General features: G+C 36.5%; 1 protein-coding gene across 2 annotated transcripts in view; it reads left to right on the plus strand.

Annotated features, from left to right (window-relative positions):
• Nucleotides 1-19,210, plus strand: part of LOC145991176 (nucleolar transcription factor 1-like) — a 71,318-nt gene that overhangs the window by 24,164 nt on the left and 27,944 nt on the right. For both annotated transcript variants that reach the window (XM_083127023.1, XM_083127024.1), the window contains exons 2-7: nucleotides 4,685-4,921; nucleotides 6,195-6,313; nucleotides 7,504-7,659; nucleotides 10,826-10,927; nucleotides 13,163-13,284; nucleotides 13,800-13,896. In XM_083127023.1, coding sequence (XP_082983149.1) covers nucleotides 4,702-4,921; nucleotides 6,195-6,313; nucleotides 7,504-7,659; nucleotides 10,826-10,927; nucleotides 13,163-13,284; nucleotides 13,800-13,896 — 816 coding nt within the window. In that variant the 5' untranslated portion in view covers nucleotides 4,685-4,701. The remainder of the gene's footprint in view (nucleotides 1-4,684; nucleotides 4,922-6,194; nucleotides 6,314-7,503; nucleotides 7,660-10,825; nucleotides 10,928-13,162; nucleotides 13,285-13,799; nucleotides 13,897-19,210) is intronic.

Genomic DNA, 19,210 nt, shown 5'->3' on the forward strand with positions numbered 1-19,210 from the left:
GCGAGTTTTGTGTCCATCATCCCATGTGGAAATCCAAACCACATGGTCGGCAGGACTGACGCCATAGAAGCATCCAGAGGATATCAGTGAATATCCAAGTTGTCCTTAGCCATCCTTCCCAGAAAAGCCAGGAAAATTCATTTATCACCCCCCAAAGCCTTTGTTACACCAAGAAAGCACATAATCATAATTTTTTAGTGTGGTGTATTACAAATTTGTCCATGTGTCGGGATGTGGCGATAAAGAGTGAAAAAGTGTGGGTAAAGCCCCAGGTTTGATTGATCTAGTATGAAAATGGCTGATATGTAAGTACAAAATCTTTTGTATATCTTTTTTTTTGTCTTGTACAGTGAAGTGCTCATGTTTGGTGGTAGCTATGCCACAAGTGATGTTCTTTTCCATGAATAAATATGTCGTTTAAAGGTGTCTGACCTTCTATCATTTTAGTGAATCATAAGCCTATTAAGCCCTCCTCTAGTTACCGATTATTAAAGTTAGGCTAAAGTTCGTCTGTTGCTTAACAGATATCTCAGGGGATATCTGTTACTATACGGAACACCACACATGGAATAGGGTCTGCGTGTGGCCGCGTAAAGCGTGGTTCTCTTTTGTTTTTGCTGTTTTTTGATATATCATATATTTAAAGTTAACCTTTTGTAAAACCAACTTTAAAGCAATATAATATACCACCCGTAAAAAGCAATCATCAGTTCATCTCCCCTCATATGTGAAAGTAATACAGTATGTAACATTCTTATTCGTACACATGGATTTTCAAAGAAAATGCTTTGATATCTGAAAGGAAATACACTCTTTTGAAATTGTTTCTTTACAATTTAATAACTAATATCATTAGGAACATAAAATCTTACCAAAATTCTGTATAACCAATGACAATAATAAATTAAATGAAACTGAAAGAGAAACATGCCATTTTTTTGTACAACTTTTCTATTCGTACACTTAATAATATAAAAGAAAAAAGTATATTAAGAGCAAATTGACTGACAGTTCTAATACTTTGATGCGTATCATTTGGCTTTAATTGCTGCTTGACACCTGTTCTTCATAGAATTAATCAGTTTCCAACATGTTTCAGAGCTTATTTTATTCCACTTGTCTTGCACAACAGTTTTCAACTCTTGTTTGGACTTGACGCCTGCTTTATGGACTCGCCTCTTCAAAATTGCCCATAAATGCTCAATGGGATTTAAGTCTGGACTTTGAGCTGGTGTTTGTAGTAGTTTGGGCACATTCCATATTAGCCAATTCATGTTAACTCGCACCTTATGCTTACTGTCATTATCTTGTTGGAATCTGTAGATAGGCAGTATGTTCATTTTTTGGGCAATCTTGTTTTACATTGTTCTTCAATATGTCCAAATAGACATATGCATCCATGATACCATCAATAAACTGGTTGGTACCAACACCTTTGGACGACATACATCCCCAAATCATTAATGACCCACCACCATGTTTAACTGTTGGAAGTGTGTTAATGTGATCATTGTCTTTATTTGATTTTCTCCAGACCCTATTTATCCCATATGACCCGTATATATTAATCTTGGACTCGTCTGACCATATGGCACTATCCCAAAATTCCTGGTCCTTGTGGATGTGCTCTTTCGCGAATGAAAGTCTATTCCTGCAATTCACCTTATTTACATACAGCCTCTTTCATGGTATTCTGCCATGATATCCATGCTTCTACAAGGCACATTGGACAGTTTGATCGGACATCATCTTGCCAGAAACATTTTCTACTAACGGTCATAACTGAGGAACACTTAGTCGGAGCTTTTCTCGCACTCTTTTTAAAATAAAGCGTTCATCACGTTTATTCAACCGTCTCCCTTTTGGTTTTCTCGGCACATTCTGTGTTGAACCTTCCTCTCCAAATTTGTTTACCATGTATTGAACTGTGGAGTGTGATTTATTGACCAATTTTTCTTAACGAATAGCCTCTAAGAGTCAAATTTATAATAACATCCTTCATATGGGAACTAAGTTCCTTCACCTTGCCAATTTTGAACACGCTGATAGATAGACGATAGGCCTACAACAATACCTATGCCAGCATTCCACTTGACGGGGAGCATGCCTGTATGTTCAAACTTGTTACGAAGTTGCAAACTGCATGAAATCGCCCGAATAGTGGTGGCGCTGTGTGAGGAAGATTGAAACTCTTGCCTGTACGAATAACAATGTTGCACGAAACAGCATGTTTTTCTCTTTTCACACAAATTATATGCTCTGTTTATACACTTTGAACATACATTTTTATTGACATTTGTTGGTGAAACCTTCATTAACATTAATTTCCAGGTACATATGAAAATAATTATATTTACTAGTAGATATGATATTTTTTTCCTCGGAAATTCTATGTGTACGAATAACAATGTTACATACCGTATTAGTCATTACAGTTTAGCATTCACGTAATCAACATTACAGGTCAACAGGGTTCACTACAAATTGTTACATCCTACTTCTGGGTGGTTCATCAGACATTTTTGCACTCAAGTTAACTGATATATTTTTTATGGCATGCAAACACCAATTTATGTGTGATTATTATTAAGGATACAATCATTATTAGGGCTCAGGTAGTTATGCACTTAAAATACAAACAATATGCACTAAAAAGGTGCAAAATATGAACTTCTGAAAAACACCTTACCCTTTTCTTAAGTGTTTTAGTTACTGCAAAATCCCTACATGTGAACAGAAAATTAGTATTTTTTCAGGTCACATGATTTTGCATGGAAAGAAAATGTAAAAGTTGCAGTTCTGAATTCTTCCGCACATTCTTATTTACTTTTCACTGTTGTTTTATAAATGAAAGAAATATTACACTCCTTACAGATCATGATTGCAAATTTTCAACCTTGAAACTCCTGTTTTCGGCAAGCAAGAGAAGAAGAAGGAAAAAAAAACCTACTTCACAAGATACAATATAACATTATCTTAGGGCAACATTATCCGACACGTCAAGTTCATCTATAGACTGTCCATTACGTAGTTGGTGTTTCCCTCTTGTTCCCGCAAGACAATGAAGAAGTCTTATCTCCTTGTTTTATTTTTTTTAAAAAAATTGAGATTAAACAGAAGTTACTGAAGGAAATAGAAAGTTTTTTTTATTAAGAAGACAATACAATAAATATGTGGTAAATATGTAAAATACAATTTTACTAGTGGTTGTTGGCTCTAAAATATGCGTGATGTTTATACAGTGTGTCCGGCTTAAAAGTACAATAAAAGAAATATTAATATCTTGTAAGTTTATTAAGATATTTGCTTAGTTTTCTTCTACCTATAGAGTAACTAAAAGGTAAAGTGCTCCCCTGTGCATAGCACCACGCCATGAAGGCGTATAGGGGGTGTGGGGGTAACGCCCCACACTTTCTTGATCCAGTCGTGAGTGGGGGTGATGTAATCAGCATCATGCCCCTGCCCGCCTTTACCCCCCCCCCCCCAGGGTTTCCCCCAGGTTACCCATGTTATTCGACGCTGGGTGGGTGCCGGGGCCGCTTCCATCGTTAGAAAAGTTCCCGGATTTGAACTGGCCGGGGATCGAACCTGGGACCTTTATTTAGCATGGTAGTCAGACACGTTACCGACTGAGCCACCGCGGCCACTCAAAATGTTTTTTTACACACCTAGTACACCTCAATATGAGCACCGTTAGTTGCTCTACAGATGTCCAACAGTATTCAAGCTCCACCCATGTGTTGTTTAGCATTACTGGAGTCACATTTCGTATTGCAGCACAAATGCGATGTTGTAGATCAGGAAGGTCAAGAACTCGTGTTTGGTACACTTAACGGACTTCAACTCTGTGAGAGCAAGAACACACCACACCTTCTGCTGCAAAGTCCACATGGCTACTGATGCTACAACTGTTCACTTCAGTTCAGGTTCAGTTTGTGCATGTGCAATCCAACAAGTGCTGACGTTTTAGCAAGCATGGGGGAAAAAAACATTTTGTGATTACCTTTCAAACTATGTAAGGCTTAAGGTGCTCTTGGTTAAATTTTACACGTAATGAATTTTTCTTTTATTGTACTTTTAAGCCGGACACGCTGTATATGTGATACATATATACAATATGCATTAAAAATATGTTTAAAATATGCATTTGCGTATGCAAAATGCATAACTATCCAGGCCCTAGTCATGATAATTATTCTTACCCTGAAGTAAACTTGCTTACGGAAAATTAACACATTCAAATGCATGTCATTCTCCAAGACATATGACCAGTCCTGTGATGTCTATGCTCTTCTAAAAGGTTCGCATAACCACTTTTTGAAGATGCAAAATAATCTAATACAGTTATTTTTAATGGGTTTTATTTTATTTTATCTGCGACGTTTCATTCTGGTTTTTCAGAACTTCTTACAAGTGTAAAATGACTAGCCATGTGAGGTGGTATTGTTGTATGTGTATCTTGGTGTAGTTTAAAAATGTTCTGGGAAACCAGGACGAAATGTCGCAGATAAAATGCAATAAAAACCGCTAAAAATAACTGTGTTAGATTATTATGCATATACAGTCCTGTGATGTCAAGGGTTGAGGCTCCCGATTGAGAACATAAAGTGGTCAATTTTTGCATTTAAAAAAACAATCAATATTCCTTTAATTTATTTTATCATCTGCTAAATTTTCCTTGCAGTATTTGTACGACTCAATATGGTATCTGATAAGAAGAAGAAAAGGCCTACGTTGCTGTCTTCACAAGACAGTTCAGAACCTGTTTCGAAAAAATTTAAACCTTTGGACTTGTCAGCAAATTCCAAAAGCTTTGACGAAGATGAAGATGAAGACATAGTGCATCAAGAAGTTGACATAAAGGTTGAGGAAGAGCCTGTTGGGGTAGCCGCTAGTGGAACTGGTGTTCATTCCAATGACGGTGAGTTTTACTGTTTCTTATATTCACCTAGTGGGATGCGGTAACTGGGAACAAGCCTCACGCTATTAAGCTCACCACCGGTGCACGGAATTCCTGCATTCCTCGCTGCGTCCCTCTCGTCGAGAAGAAGTTCTCATTTGACTGCATATTGGACACAGCCGTGGGCACTTGCTGCAAGGGCTCGACCCTCCGATGTGTTGTGTTTGCAATGTTGTTTTACGTATTCGGCATCTTCTTAATGATTTCCTCAAATATACTTTTAATCTTCCCAGCTGTTTGTAATCCCTGTTGGGTGATGACAACAGTTTAGTATCACCTATTCTTACCTTTTTGAGAAGAACTGGTCTCTTCCACTGTGTGTGAGGAAGCTTTTAGTGTATTCTGAATTTTTAATGTGTTGCGTTTATCTTGTGCAGGTCCCTTTACAATCTTGCACTTTTAATTTTTCCCAAGGGGCTTTTTGCAACCCTTGTTTTAACCTTTGTAAGTCAGAATTTTAGGTAAGGCGACATTTCCTCGCTTACATTGATGGGTGCAAAATGGCCTAAAAGTGCCGACGCACCCAAAACTTTTAATTAATTAATTGATTCATTCACCTACTTTTGATTTTTATTATTCTTCATGTCTGTCTGAACTACGTGAAACGTTAAATTTTTTGTATGAGCCTGTCTCATATAATGGTTACTTATAATTATGGTGTCCCACAGGGGTAGAAAAATACAGAGCACCCAGTCTCTATGGTGCCTGAACGTTTTCAACTGGCAACTGAATTTTGAATTTTAGTTTTTGTTTCAAGCCTACTTAAAAAAATTTCCATCAACTTTTTTTTTACGTACAGTATGTGTTTTAAAGTATATTTCTTCTGTAACATGTGTATAATTACATCAGAATAATAAACATGCCATTATAAATATTTACGCTGTTACTAGCTGAATTTTAAAATCAGCAGCCATTTGGTAGAGAGAGCCATATATAATAATGCATAGTCATTCATGCTGGTCCTAGTTGAGCCTTCTTTGGAAATGCCAAAAGCCACTCCGGTGCAAGAATTAATTACTTTTAATCCAGTCTTGTATTAGTTAATAAATTGAATGATTTAAGATCATATTTCATAGCGTATCTTGATTGGAATCCTGTCTTTCGTAGCTTTTCTGAATTCTTTTGGAAAAAAATAACTTTGTCCCCTTCTCTTTCGCGGTTTTGAGGAAAATTAGTAAATATGTAAATATTTTTGGTCTGAAGCAGATCTAACAACCAAACTTTTTTTCAATAGATATTCCTACATGGCCTCAAGCTGATTTGTTGGAACTTCTGCGTCGAATGGAAAATGCTATTCCGCCAAAAGATTCACTTCGGCATGACTCGAGAGCAGAAAAACTTAACTGGGAGGAGGTAAAGTATATATTTTTTTTACTTTTATTTTTCATTAATTGATTCATTACCATGCATCATGCTCGACAAATCTTAATGGAGTGCATCTGCTATAATTTATGTTAAAATTAGAAAAATTGGAACTTATGAACCCTTTACCAACTGCTCTACATGAGCACCAAGTGAAAACTTCTGTAATCATGGAGATGATGGTGGAAGCAACCTCTTGCCCATGTTTCAATCACATGTGTGCTGTATACTGTGAGGAAATGTGAAGTTGAACAGATTGCACAGTATTTTGCAAAGTGTTATAAACAATTCATGTGATTTGTAAGTATTTGAACAAGCAGAAGTAAATATTCTCTAATGTTATCCATACAAAGTAAGATTTCATTTTGATTGTCTATTGTAATGATGGTGTATAGCTTTAACCTCATGTTATGATTGAGAATGATAATGTATTTGCTCAGTGTTTGTCCTCTGGTAGAAGGGCCTGTTGCCCACTCTCAGATGACACTTAAGAGCTATATTTCCACATTAATGATTTCTGGAGTTATAAATATTCGAGGGTAGTCCGATAACTTTTGGAGAATTGTTCTTTGCAATTCGCTGCTCATAAGGTGAACAAACTAGAAGTAAAGTTCAGGACAAACGTAAAGAGACTGCAGCCGTATCTTCCTCACAATCTTGACAAGATGTGAAGAGGCATGTGGCTACCACACGTCCACGCTGGTCTGGAACTATATGTTAGCATATGCTATTAATATTTGAAATACAATAAGGAAACCTACAAACTACTGAACTTCATACTTTTTTGTAGATTACTCATTTGTTTGTTTAAGCATGAATAATCCCATGAAGGAAATACAATTTATTAAGTTACCTGTTAGCTTTGGCTCATTTTCGGGCCATGGCCTCCCCAACTTTCTTCCTCCAGAACATCCTGTCTTGGGCTGCTCTTCTCCAGTTTCTGATGTGAAGGATGGAGTCTACATCCTTCTGGATACTCTCCTTTCATCTAATCCTTGGTCTTCCTGCAGGTCTTTTTCCTCCTAGCATGGGATCCGGATTAAGTACAAATTTATATTGTTGCTAAAGCTTATATTTTTTAGTTTTTAGGGCATATTTGTGGAAACTTTAGCTTATATTTTTGTGACTTTTAGATCATAAAATTTGGAAGTAATGTAGTCCTTTTTCCTGAACTGTTTCAGGTGAGTTTCGGCAAGTATGGAGGAAGTGAATGCAAGGAAGTTTGGAACAAGATTCAGAAAAGAGTGAGAAGATTCAGATTGCTTCATGAGCTGCTTGAAGATGCTAAGAGCTGGGTCTCCCGGCCGTGGACCAATTTCTATAGGAGTCAAAAGCAGGTAAGTTTTTTTTTAATCCTGATATAGTAAGAAATGTGTGTTTATCCTCCAGGCTCAGGCTTGCACTCATGGTGAGCAATCCGTGCATTGCAAGCTTCGTGCCTGCACACCCCATCCCAAGGGCAGTAAGCAGGAGTGGGGGAGCTGCTTACATTGATAGAGGAAAAGTACTCAGGAGGAAGGTCCCTTTCTTTTATGCAGAAGCACCTTCTGTTTCGTTGCAATCATTACAATGCTATGCTGCACTGTTACTCACAAATCAGATGAGGTTTCTCACTGCACAAAACTGACCAACAAAGCATCCATCCTTTCTCAGTCTCTCCATTTTGTCCCTCTGACATGCTACAGCAGAAATGCCAACTTAAGATAAAATGGAGGGGGGGGGGCATAAACAATACTTTATATGTAAATATACATAAAATGTGTTCTAAGTGTTTGAGGTGTAAGGTGTGATCTTCCACATAGTACACCCAATTGTCAACCTCACTTCCACTAAGTACACCCTGGACTGCATTTTGCAGACGAACTATAATTTTTTGTGTTGTCCTGTGTTTCGTCCTTATGTGTGCCGAGTGCCACTTTACAGCCTCAGCTTTTAACCGAAGTCAGAATATTTTAATATTTTAGTTACAACACGATGGTACAGTAATGTTATTTTAGTTCTGGTAAGGGGGTGGACCCTGTATAAAATGACAGGTGCAAAATAGCCTAAGTGCTGACGCACCCAAAATCTTAAATTCAAATTATAAGTGAATTTGGGGGGAAGCAGAAAATGCCTTCCCCCCATCAAGTGGGTTCCTATGTGCTACAGTCCTGCTGCTCTCTCTGCAGTTAACTGGGCCTGATTTACACCTCCCTGGCACCTTGGTGGCTGAGTGTGTTAAGTGGTAAACTTATAGCATCAGCACTGAAGGTTCCACATTCCCTGACCTGTGCATGGGTGTGCAGTTAGCCAAAGATGGTGCGGAATAAGATGGAGTAAAAATTTGCAGCTCCCGTATATTCTGAGCTGGTTAAATTATAAGTGTGAAAAACTGCCATAAAATTTAATCTCGATACATAAACACATCATCTTGTATATTTCCTCCCAGAACCCATTCGCTGAAACCCTCATGAGCATTTTTGCTTGTACAGGGTCAACAAAGTTAGCAATACAGTTAGTTTCATGCAGTGTAATATCGATATATTCATTTTTCAGCCTTTGTAAAAATTTTGCTGTCATTAAACTGAATACAACCATGCGAGGGGAAGTCAGTAATTAGGTCACAAACTGAAGTGCAATAGCTGAAAATAGTAGAGAGTTGTTTCTAAAGGTGTCATTAGGTGGCAGGACAATCTATCCTGATGCAATTCAGTTAGCAGATGCATGCATGGGCAGTTTAAAAATTGTGACCATGCAATTCATATCAAAGGGTACCGGTGGAGGCACATGGCACAGTGGTTCAGATTCCACTTTAAACTGTAGGCCCAGTCCCGATTATCCTTTCTGTGCATAAAGTGGACTTAAAACAACAATTCAATCAATTAAACCATGCAATTCATAGTAAACTTCAAGCACAGTACAATGATGGGACTTGGCCTCGGTAAGACATTTGTGTTTGGGGAATAAAATATGCTGTTGTATAATAATAAATACTCATAATCGAATTACTAACTTTTTTCTGCAAAACTTACTTATAGAAATTTTATTAATTTTATTAATTGGTGGCCCCTCTACAAGTAAGTTTCACAGGAAAAGTTAGTCATTCACTTACGTGTGTTTATTAAAACATTTGATTGGTGCAAAAAAGTTTATAGAAGGCCTACATTAATGCAAGACGATCCCAGCCAAGTTGGTTCAGAGCCCCCTACAGTCATTCCTGTGAACATTCGATGAGTTGAACACCTGATTCTTGAAAGTCTTTTGTCATGTAACAAACTTGCAGAACAGGTGCATTCTTCTGTGGAAACTTTTAATACAATAATTTTGAACACTTACAGTTCCGATTTGATCACTAAGAGCATTCTGTTTCTACAAGACAATGCATACTGCCACATCCCCTTTACAGTTCTGACCTCGCTCCAAGTGATTTTAACCTGTTTGGGCCCTTAAAGGAATTCCTCAGGCTAGCATTTCAGCAGTGATAAAGAGGTGAAGCATGCATTATGATCATGGCTGCTGCATACTGAGAAATCCTTCTACACTGCTGGTATCCAAGCACTAGTGAAATGCTGGAATAAGTGCATTAGTGTACAGGGGGATTATATAGAGAATAAAATATTTTCTTTCCATCCAGATGTGTTTCATTATTATGATAGATCAAAATTCCCGTTTGACTTGAATGTCCCTTGTATACGTGGAATGCTCACACACATTGTATGCAAAATGTACAGTACAATATATGATATAACATTTTTTCCAGGGTGGTGAAGGAATTCTGGGAATTCTGCGTGAGATTTTCTCCGTAGACGTGAAATTTTATTAATACAAATTCCATTGAATTTATGCATATTTATAAATGCACTGAGGTATGGTTTACAATGTTAAGCTTTTGTTTTTATCGAGGAAAGAAGAGAAAACTACGTGGAAAATAAAACAATCTCTCAGTCCTTGTACTGTGCTGGTGTTGCAGAACACACTATTTGACAGACAGAAGATTTTGCAAGATAAGATGTCTTGAAGTTGATAAGTTAAATTTGAGTTTGAAATACGTATGCAATTAACAATTTTCTGTATATATACCCTAACATTTGTGGTTGTGCTTGTACCTGGGTATGTGAAAGTGTAAACTCCCTAAGTTAAATATTTTAGATATACATACCGTTTAATTAAATTAAATTTTTTTGGATGGATTGAAATCACACTATTTGTGTGGGTGGCGAGAGGTGGTAATAAGGAAGGAGAAAATATCTGTTTATAGTTTTGAATTTTTGGAAAGTTCACCTTGAAAACCGGGAATTATACTTGAATTTTATCGTGGTCATGGACTGGCCACCCTGTTTTCTTTCTTCCTTTTAATTTGCCATCTTGAGAGCCAAGCACAACTTAGTATCTTAGTATCTTTGGATTCAAGCCCTGGTCTGAGTATGGGTGTATCCATTCATCACTTTCATTTAAGCTATTTATTTGCCTAAAGTGTCAGAAAAGCTTTGTGAAATATAACAAGTTAAAATATTTTAATTTCAGAATCGACACCCTGATATGCCTCGCCGACCTCTCTCCACATACATGCTCTTTTACATGGAGAAGAAGGACAGAGTTGCAGCCGAAAATCCAGGGTTAGAAATGGTAAGTGAAGTAATGGAGTCATTATTTATAATAATATTTCTGTTGTCCTTCATCAGAAACAAATTTAGCGTTTGTGTGTGTGTGTGTGATAATAGTCTTTGTTAATCTCAATAAAACAGGGGTTTGTTTAGGAAAAAAAATCCAGGATGCTTATGGGTTCAATAAGGGTTCGAATGCAAATTTTAGCTGGCATAATTAAACTGATTGTCACATCTGTATATTATTTAATCCTAGAGAGGTGGAACATGGGTGGATTGGACCCGATGCCAACATAAAAGTGAAATGAATTATCTTGTGGACACTCTCAAGTCCACCCTTCCGAAATCTATCTTGTATAGATTCCAGTGTGTATTTTTAACTGCATCCACAAATATTCACAGCACATGACGATTTTCAAGCCAAACAACGTTGCTTCCTATTATACAGAGTGAGTTAAAAGTCAGGTTCCATAGAAAATTTTCCTTGTCTTGTTACCGTATTTACTCATGCATAATGCGCACTTTTTTCCAAAATTTTTGCCCCCAAAAACTGTGGTGCGTATTATGCACGGAATTATTCGGACAGCCAGCATGCAACCGTATATGGTCATTCCATGATTTTCTGACACCTGCATTGATTTTTCATGTTTACGGAACCCCTATCATGTTATATATCGTTAGAAAGCTTAAATCCTGCAGTTTCAGAATATGGCAACAGTATTCCATTCAAGATAGTGACACTAATGTAAAATGCGGTTAAAATAAGCTCATCACAAAATGAAGAAACATTCGGATTTTTATGGTACTTTGGATGAAAGAAAAGATAAGGAAAAAGAAAACAATAATTAAAATTCATTCCTGGCCAAATAATATTATATATATGGAGTGTGAATGTCTTAATGGAAGAAATATTGTGCTCCTAACTGCTAGTTTGAGGGTCCTGAATGTGCCTCCTATAAGTGTTAAGTTAGTCATGGATAAAGTATAGATTTGGAAGCTTTTTTTTAGAAAAAGTAAAGAGGAAATGAGCAAAACCATGTATAAAAGTTTAAAGGCCGTGTCCACAATTTCTTACTTTGTAATGTAATGACCTGGAACACCAAGAAAAGCAGTGCCATTCTGGTGGAATTCTGGAATTCACTTCCCGTCACATGCGATATGTATAATTGGTATTTGTTGAGCGAGAAATAATAGAAAATAACTTCTTGAGCACTGCAAATCCATAAGTTAATTTTGACCTCATTATCTACTATTACAGAATAAATAAGATGATTAAAGAGTGGAAGATTTGGGGATGCTAGACAGTGGAGGGAGAGGGGGAAATGGTGTGGGTTTGTGACTTGTTTTTTACACAAGAGAATATTCTTCTCTTGGTCCACATTGCAACAGGTGACTCATTGAATAGGTATGATGTCATTCACTCTTGATCGGCATAGCAATAGCTTTACAACCTACAACTAAGAAAGCCATTTCTTGAAACTGGATTCTACTGTGCATTTTATACAAGATATAGTTGTTTGTCACTTTTCCCCATCAAAAACCAGGCTGCGCATTGTACACGTACACGCATTATACGTGCGTAAATACGGTAATTGTCCGTGAATGTTAATTGTCCTGCTGCATGGATCGGTCACCGTGATCCCATTTAGTGGCCACCGCAGTTTCCCGACCAATGGTTTTCTTCCTTTTGGGTAATTTAAAGGTGCTTGTCTATTCAGTTAAGATTTAGAACATTGTGGAAGTCATTGTGCAATGTACAGACATGATTATGCCGAATGTTCTGCAAAAGGTTCTGGAGAACTGAAAACGCGTGCACAAATGCATTGATGTTCAAGGTGCACATATTGAAGATATACTATAAATCCCTATGTATCCTGACTTTTGACTCGCCCTGTATTAAAAATGCAGATAACTATGCATTTAGAAATTCATGAAGTGCAATGGACATAGGTTTTTTTTTCCTTTCAAATTGTTATAGATAAAAATTGCATAGAGATGGGTGTAAATTTTTAACTATTTACATAAACGCTGAAATAAAAATTGCCAGATTTTTCTGATAGCAATTCTCTAATCGGGTGTCTCATACCATTTTTTGTTCGTAGTAGAAATAAGTGTTCATTTTAAAGTGAAGACAAATCTCAAATAGTGTTAACATATTTAGGTGTAGTTGAATTATGGAACAATATATGTGTGATTTGTCAGTTTGGTAATATCAATTCAGTTTCTAGTATTGCTCCTTTTTTTTTGTTCCCCTAAGACTGCTGTTTCCAAGTTGATAGCCGAGATGTATAAAAATTTGTCCGCGAAGAAGAAACAAAAGTACGTTAACAAGGCTGCAGAACAGAGGAGGGAATATGAAGAAAAGTTGGAGCGTTTTTAGTAAGTACTTGTGTTATTTTTTATTAGTATTGGACTTGTCAGATTTGGTACAGAGTAATATTGATAGGTGATAGGCAGGGTGGCATATGTCAGTGAAAACACGAGAACGTGCAGCAGACAGATACCATGTGTTCTTGAATTCCAAGATCTTGCCTATCATGTATTGCCTAATGTAACAATATTCCAAACTTTTTGTGAGGATTGTATTTTGTGATTACATAACAGGTATTTTAATGTTTTGATGTAATTTTTTGAATATTTTAAAGCAAAACTCTGCGAAAGTGATGCTTAAATACTCGCTCACTACAACTTTCAATTGTTACTATTTTCAGATATCGGTATTGGGGGATTTGGGAAGAGTATCGCTATCGGTTCAAAATGGTATCTGCGTAACCCTAAATGAAATGGTAGTATTGTGTAATGTTGAGAAATACATGTAACAATATAGGAGTTAGGCTAAAGTAGTTGTCACCAAACAAATTGTTTTCACATTATGGTAATATTTTTATTTTTAGTCACGACCACCCGGAAATGATGCCAAAGAACGTGGTTAAGGAGAGAACGCCAGCTCACGCAGAACCAGGGCCAAAGAAGCCTTGCACTCCTTTTAAGGTACGGATATAAATTATAAGAAAACAGTTTTTTCTTTGTGACGTTTCAGGAGAACACATGATCCTTTCATCAGACATTTATTTTCATTTTGACTAAAGATACAGTTATAACAATGGTTAGTAATTTTTTAAACAAAAAGAATCTGTTATATAATGGATGTTGTCAATGTTACATTGTTGTAATATAGCAACTTAACTGTGAAAAAAGCAGTCTATTTTTTTTTTTTTTTGTCAACAGGTTTGTCAACTCATATCATCGAAGAGAAGCATTTGATTAAAAAGAGAAGGGTTTTAAAAAAATTAACGGGAAACACAGAGTTGAATGTCTGGGAAGCCTCATTCATTGCAGAAGAACACTGGAATAAATTAAATAATGAAAATGGTAACATAGATCCAGTGTGGAGTTTTCTTTTTCACAAATGGAGTAAGCCACCATCTTTAAAATTTAATGTAACAGAAAACATCAAGAGACTTTGTGAAAACAATGATGAATTTGAATTACCTAATGATATTTGGCATTCATAAAAAAAACAAAAAAAAAAACTGCTTTTTTCACAGTTAAGTTGCTATATTACAACAATGTAACATTGACAACATCCATTATATAACAGATTCTTTTTGTTTAAAAAATTACTAACCATTGTTATAACTGTATCTTTAGTCAAAATGAAAATAAATGTCTGATGAAAGGAGCGTGTGTTCTCCTGAAACGTCACAAAGAAAAAACTGTTTTCTTATGCTTGTAATAACCGTAAACTACAGGAAAATAATTCTATCATGCAAGCAATGCGTACATACAAGAAAAACGGATATAAATGTACAGTAAATCTTCTAATATATAAAAATGGATGTGTGTGTGTTTGTTCTCTCAAATGTCTGGAGCAATTTCAACCAAACTTGGTACACGTATCACTTGCAATCTTGAATGGAATACTGTGGAGGTAAGACACCCCTGGCACCCCTAGGGGTGTGGATGGGAAGGGGATGACATGTAAAAATAATCGAAAACGACCGACATTAGTGTGGAATCCATAGTTGTCGGGGTTGCTAAGATGAATAGTGACACTCCCAATGCCATTCAACTCCAAGACACCCCTGGTACCCCTAGGGTTGGGAAGGGGGTGACATGTAAAACGATCGATATTAGTGTGGAATCCATTGGTTTTGGGTCACTAAGATGAAAAGATGAATACTGACTCTCCCAATGCAACTCAACTCCAAGAGAAGGGGGTGACATGTAAAACGGCCGATATTAATGTGGAATTCATACTTGTCGGGGTCGCTAAGATGAATGAATAGTGACACACTTAATGCCGTTGAACTCCCAAGACACCCCTGGCACCCCTAGAGGTGAGGGTGGGAAGGGTGTGACATATAAAACTACCGATATTAGTGTGGAATCCATAGTTTTCGGGGTCGCTAAGATGAATAGTAACACTCCCAATGCCATTCAACTCCAAGACACCCCTGGCACCCCTAGGGGTGGGAGTGACATGTAAAACTACCGATATTAGTGTGGAATCCATAGTTTTTGGGACTGCTGAGATGAATAGTGACACTCCCAATGCCGTTCAACTCAAAGTTCGTTTTACACTATAGTTAGAATTCATTATTTTCCTGTCTAATAGAAGATTGGGATAAATAAATACCCAGGCAACGCCGGGCAATCAGCTAGTGTTAGAAATAAAACAGGGGGTACAATGTGTTCCTTCAGTCTTAAATAAACGAACGAATTCAACTAAGATAATTGGGCTCGTGAATCTGGTGAAGTCAGTTATTTTACAGACTTAAGGGGTTCCCAAACTTTTTTGTTTCACAACTCTCTTAGTGTTTCAAGATTTTTCTGCTGCACCCAAGTCAGAATGTAGGCCTATCTAACACTTGCAACACTCAGTTAGTGTGGTTATGTTGCTTGCCGTAAGTTAAAAAATAAACACATATTTCAAATTGACAACATTTTATGTATCAAAAGTACTAAATACGCACATATTTGGAACAATTGTATCATTTATTGAATTTACAATTGTAATTAGTGGGACATATTTTGCATTTCGCGGCACCCATGTAAGCCAGCCAGGGCAGCCCAGGGTGTTGCAGCACTCAGTTTGGGAACCACAGCTCTAGGCAAAAGCCCAGCATTTTGTTTATAGAAAGTTTCCACATGTCATCCAGCAGAAGGCATGTACTTCTGGCAGAGATAAACTCTATTGCAGGCATTGTTACTAATTTTAACCACATTTTAAGAACAGTTGAGGCACACTTGTCTTGTGTGTGTTGCTTCATGTCTCTCTCTCTCTCTCTCTGTTCAAATTAAGGTATTTTCCGAACTAGTGCAGATTGAAGCTATCTTGCGCACACATTGTCTGCAAGTAGCAGACAATTTTAACTCAGTAAACCAGCCTCCGAATGTGTGGATTTCATACGAGAACGAACTTCATGCATCGCTAGAAAGTCAACTTACGGAATGCCATAACGAACTTCACAAAGTTCACGACGGCCAGTGACCATAACTCGTTTAACATGTTAAACTCTTGCAACTTTCGGCACACACCCAGAATGGTTCTTTCTTCGTGAAGTCACAAGCTATTGCCTTTATTTATGTACAGCTTTATCCTCTGTGTTGAACCACAAGCCTTAATAGGGATGTGACGAAGCTGAAAATTTACCGATGCCGATGTACTCACCAATAATTTTTGGAACCGATACCGATGCCGATATTTAACCGATTCCGATACATAAGATTATTAAACAGAAATGGGATGTTATTTTCAGCATGACAAAAATAAATTTGCTATGTACATTTCTATTGCATATCATATGAATATACATATATATTCTCAAGAGATGCGAATGTACATTTGCATCTACAAAATGTTATGTGAACCTTTAAGAAGAACATGAATTCTCAAGAGATTAAACATTAGTACGCAAGCAGTTCTTTGAAATGCAAAATGAATTCCTGTTCTGCCAGATTCAACTTCAGAAACACGAGATTTGGAAGCACTTCAGGAAGTAACCTACTTCTTCTCTTATCTCAAATCTGTTCAGCAACACTGAACACTCAATCACTGAATACTGCTGCAGCAGGTATGCCCAAGTATTTTCTCAGGACTTGCTTCAGGTTTGATCTGTATGCAGATCCTGGTTCAGCAATGTAATGTGGTTCCGATGTATAGTTAGGTTGATCCTCTGAATGAGTTTGCAATAATTTTATTACAAAAACTCTACAATAATGACGAATCATAACCAAATTTTTAATAAATCTTACAAAACTAGAATATAAAACTTATTAGAAGGTAAAAACACTAGTATAATCTGTACCGGTTTAAATATCGGATTTTTGCTGATTCCGATACGGATGCCGATGTCAATTTCGGCCAATTTTCATACATCTGTAATCGGCTTCGGCACATCCCTAAGCCTTAATAATATAGGTTTTAATGAATTGAAAATATTAGGGTTGAACTGATTAATTTGAAGTGATGCCAGTAATAATACATATGCTGATTCCTGCTAATATTGACACTTGAACATGTTAACTATGGCTCAGATTTTTACATGTCATATTTTTTTCCTTGTCTGTTTTCATGCTTAAATTAATATCATATCACATATGTAGTTCTTATGAACATGATGTAATCATATTTTAGCTTTAGGCCATATTTTGACCGGAATATTGTGTGAAAGTATATTTTTGGTCATACGTAGAGGAGTTTTAACATTTCACCAGATATTGTTCATATAATCACACTTATGACAATAAATCCAAGGAATTTTGTTTGCCTTTTCCCTCTTAGAATATATTACAATTAAATGAAGGGATTTTCATTAAGGTATGAATTTTCATCTCTAACTAATTGTTGTTAAAGGTTGCTATTTTTTTTCCCCTCACCACCAAAATATTATACTTTCTCTCTTCATGGGGTGAGCAAGATTTTAAAGGACATTTTACTGCAAGAGAAAACAACGATAAAAGGTGTACTTTGTAATATGTAGCAGTATGTTTGTTACATTATATTTTCGTTTTTTGGGTAATTTTAGGGATGGGCCAATATGAAATGTTGGTCAATACCGATAAAAGTACCGATATAAAATTTTTCCGATATCGATAACCTATATTCGACCGATCCGATATAAAATTAGAAATGGTCCTTGAATAACCTGAAAGGTTCGTTGACCTCCTTAATAAATATGTGTTTCAAAGTGACTGCAGTGCAAAATTAATTCCATATTTAGACGTTTACTTACAATTTTTAATTACAACAAAATGGCAGAATTTTGCACTAAATTATCAGATGTTTATCGATGTATAGAATCTGTAAAATAATCTGTAATTTTACCGATACACCGATATGCCTATATTGGCCGATACTGATAGAGTACTGATTAATCGGTCCCATCCCTAGGTAATTTGTAGGGTATAAATACATGCGTGTTTGACAAGCTCTTAAGATTCAAGTCATGCTAATGATTTAAAATTGTTGCAGTACATGTAATTGTTATTAATATTACATTGTAACTTAAAGCTTGTTGCAGATATGAGATGATTGTTTCGAAACCCCAAACGGCTAATTGGGACTGGTCCTACAGTTTTAAAGTTGGATCTGAACCACTGTGCAATATTGATTGATTGATTGATTTTTAATATTATGGATATCTCAGCACACACACTATTTTTTGGCCTTCACACAATATGGGCATAAGCCCTTTAACTAAAACAAAATTGAGGACACGCCCCGAATGAGAAAAAAAATGAAATAAAATGTGTCTGTTAAAAACTCTTTATTCAATTTTTTATTTATTTATTTACCAGAGAATTCCAAATACAGCTTTGGCCATTTTACATTGGAATGTAATAACAATGGAAGTAACAATAAAGAATAATAACATAAACTACAATACATATATGTGATAAAGTAAATTACACGTTGTTACATAGTAGCTTTTTAAAAATTGCCTGGTTTTCAAAAATGTCAACTCGGTTTGTTAAGAGTGTTGTATTGGCTGGGTAGTCTGTGGAAGAGAGAATGCTGTATTAGGCTTAATCTTGGTTTCTGATATGTGAAAAGCTGAGTGCTCCTTGTGGTGCGGGACGGTACTCGAAAGTGAATTTCTTGAAGGCGATCACTTCTTATGTTCCCATTGGTTATTTTAGAAAGGAAAATATGGTCTGCAAGTTTGTGTGTATCTTAGCATTTTCAGAAGGATGGACTTATGTAAATGTGGATGGAATTCGGTGACGAACAATGGCCAGGAAGAAATTTAGAACAGAATTTAGTCTATCTAATTTTGAGGAGCAAGCCATAGACCAGATC

Source organism: Lepisma saccharinum, chromosome 8 (assembly GCF_977018435.1).
Source record: "Lepisma saccharinum chromosome 8, izLepSacc3.1, whole genome shotgun sequence".
Taxonomy (NCBI): Eukaryota; Metazoa; Arthropoda; class Insecta; order Zygentoma; family Lepismatidae; genus Lepisma; species Lepisma saccharinum.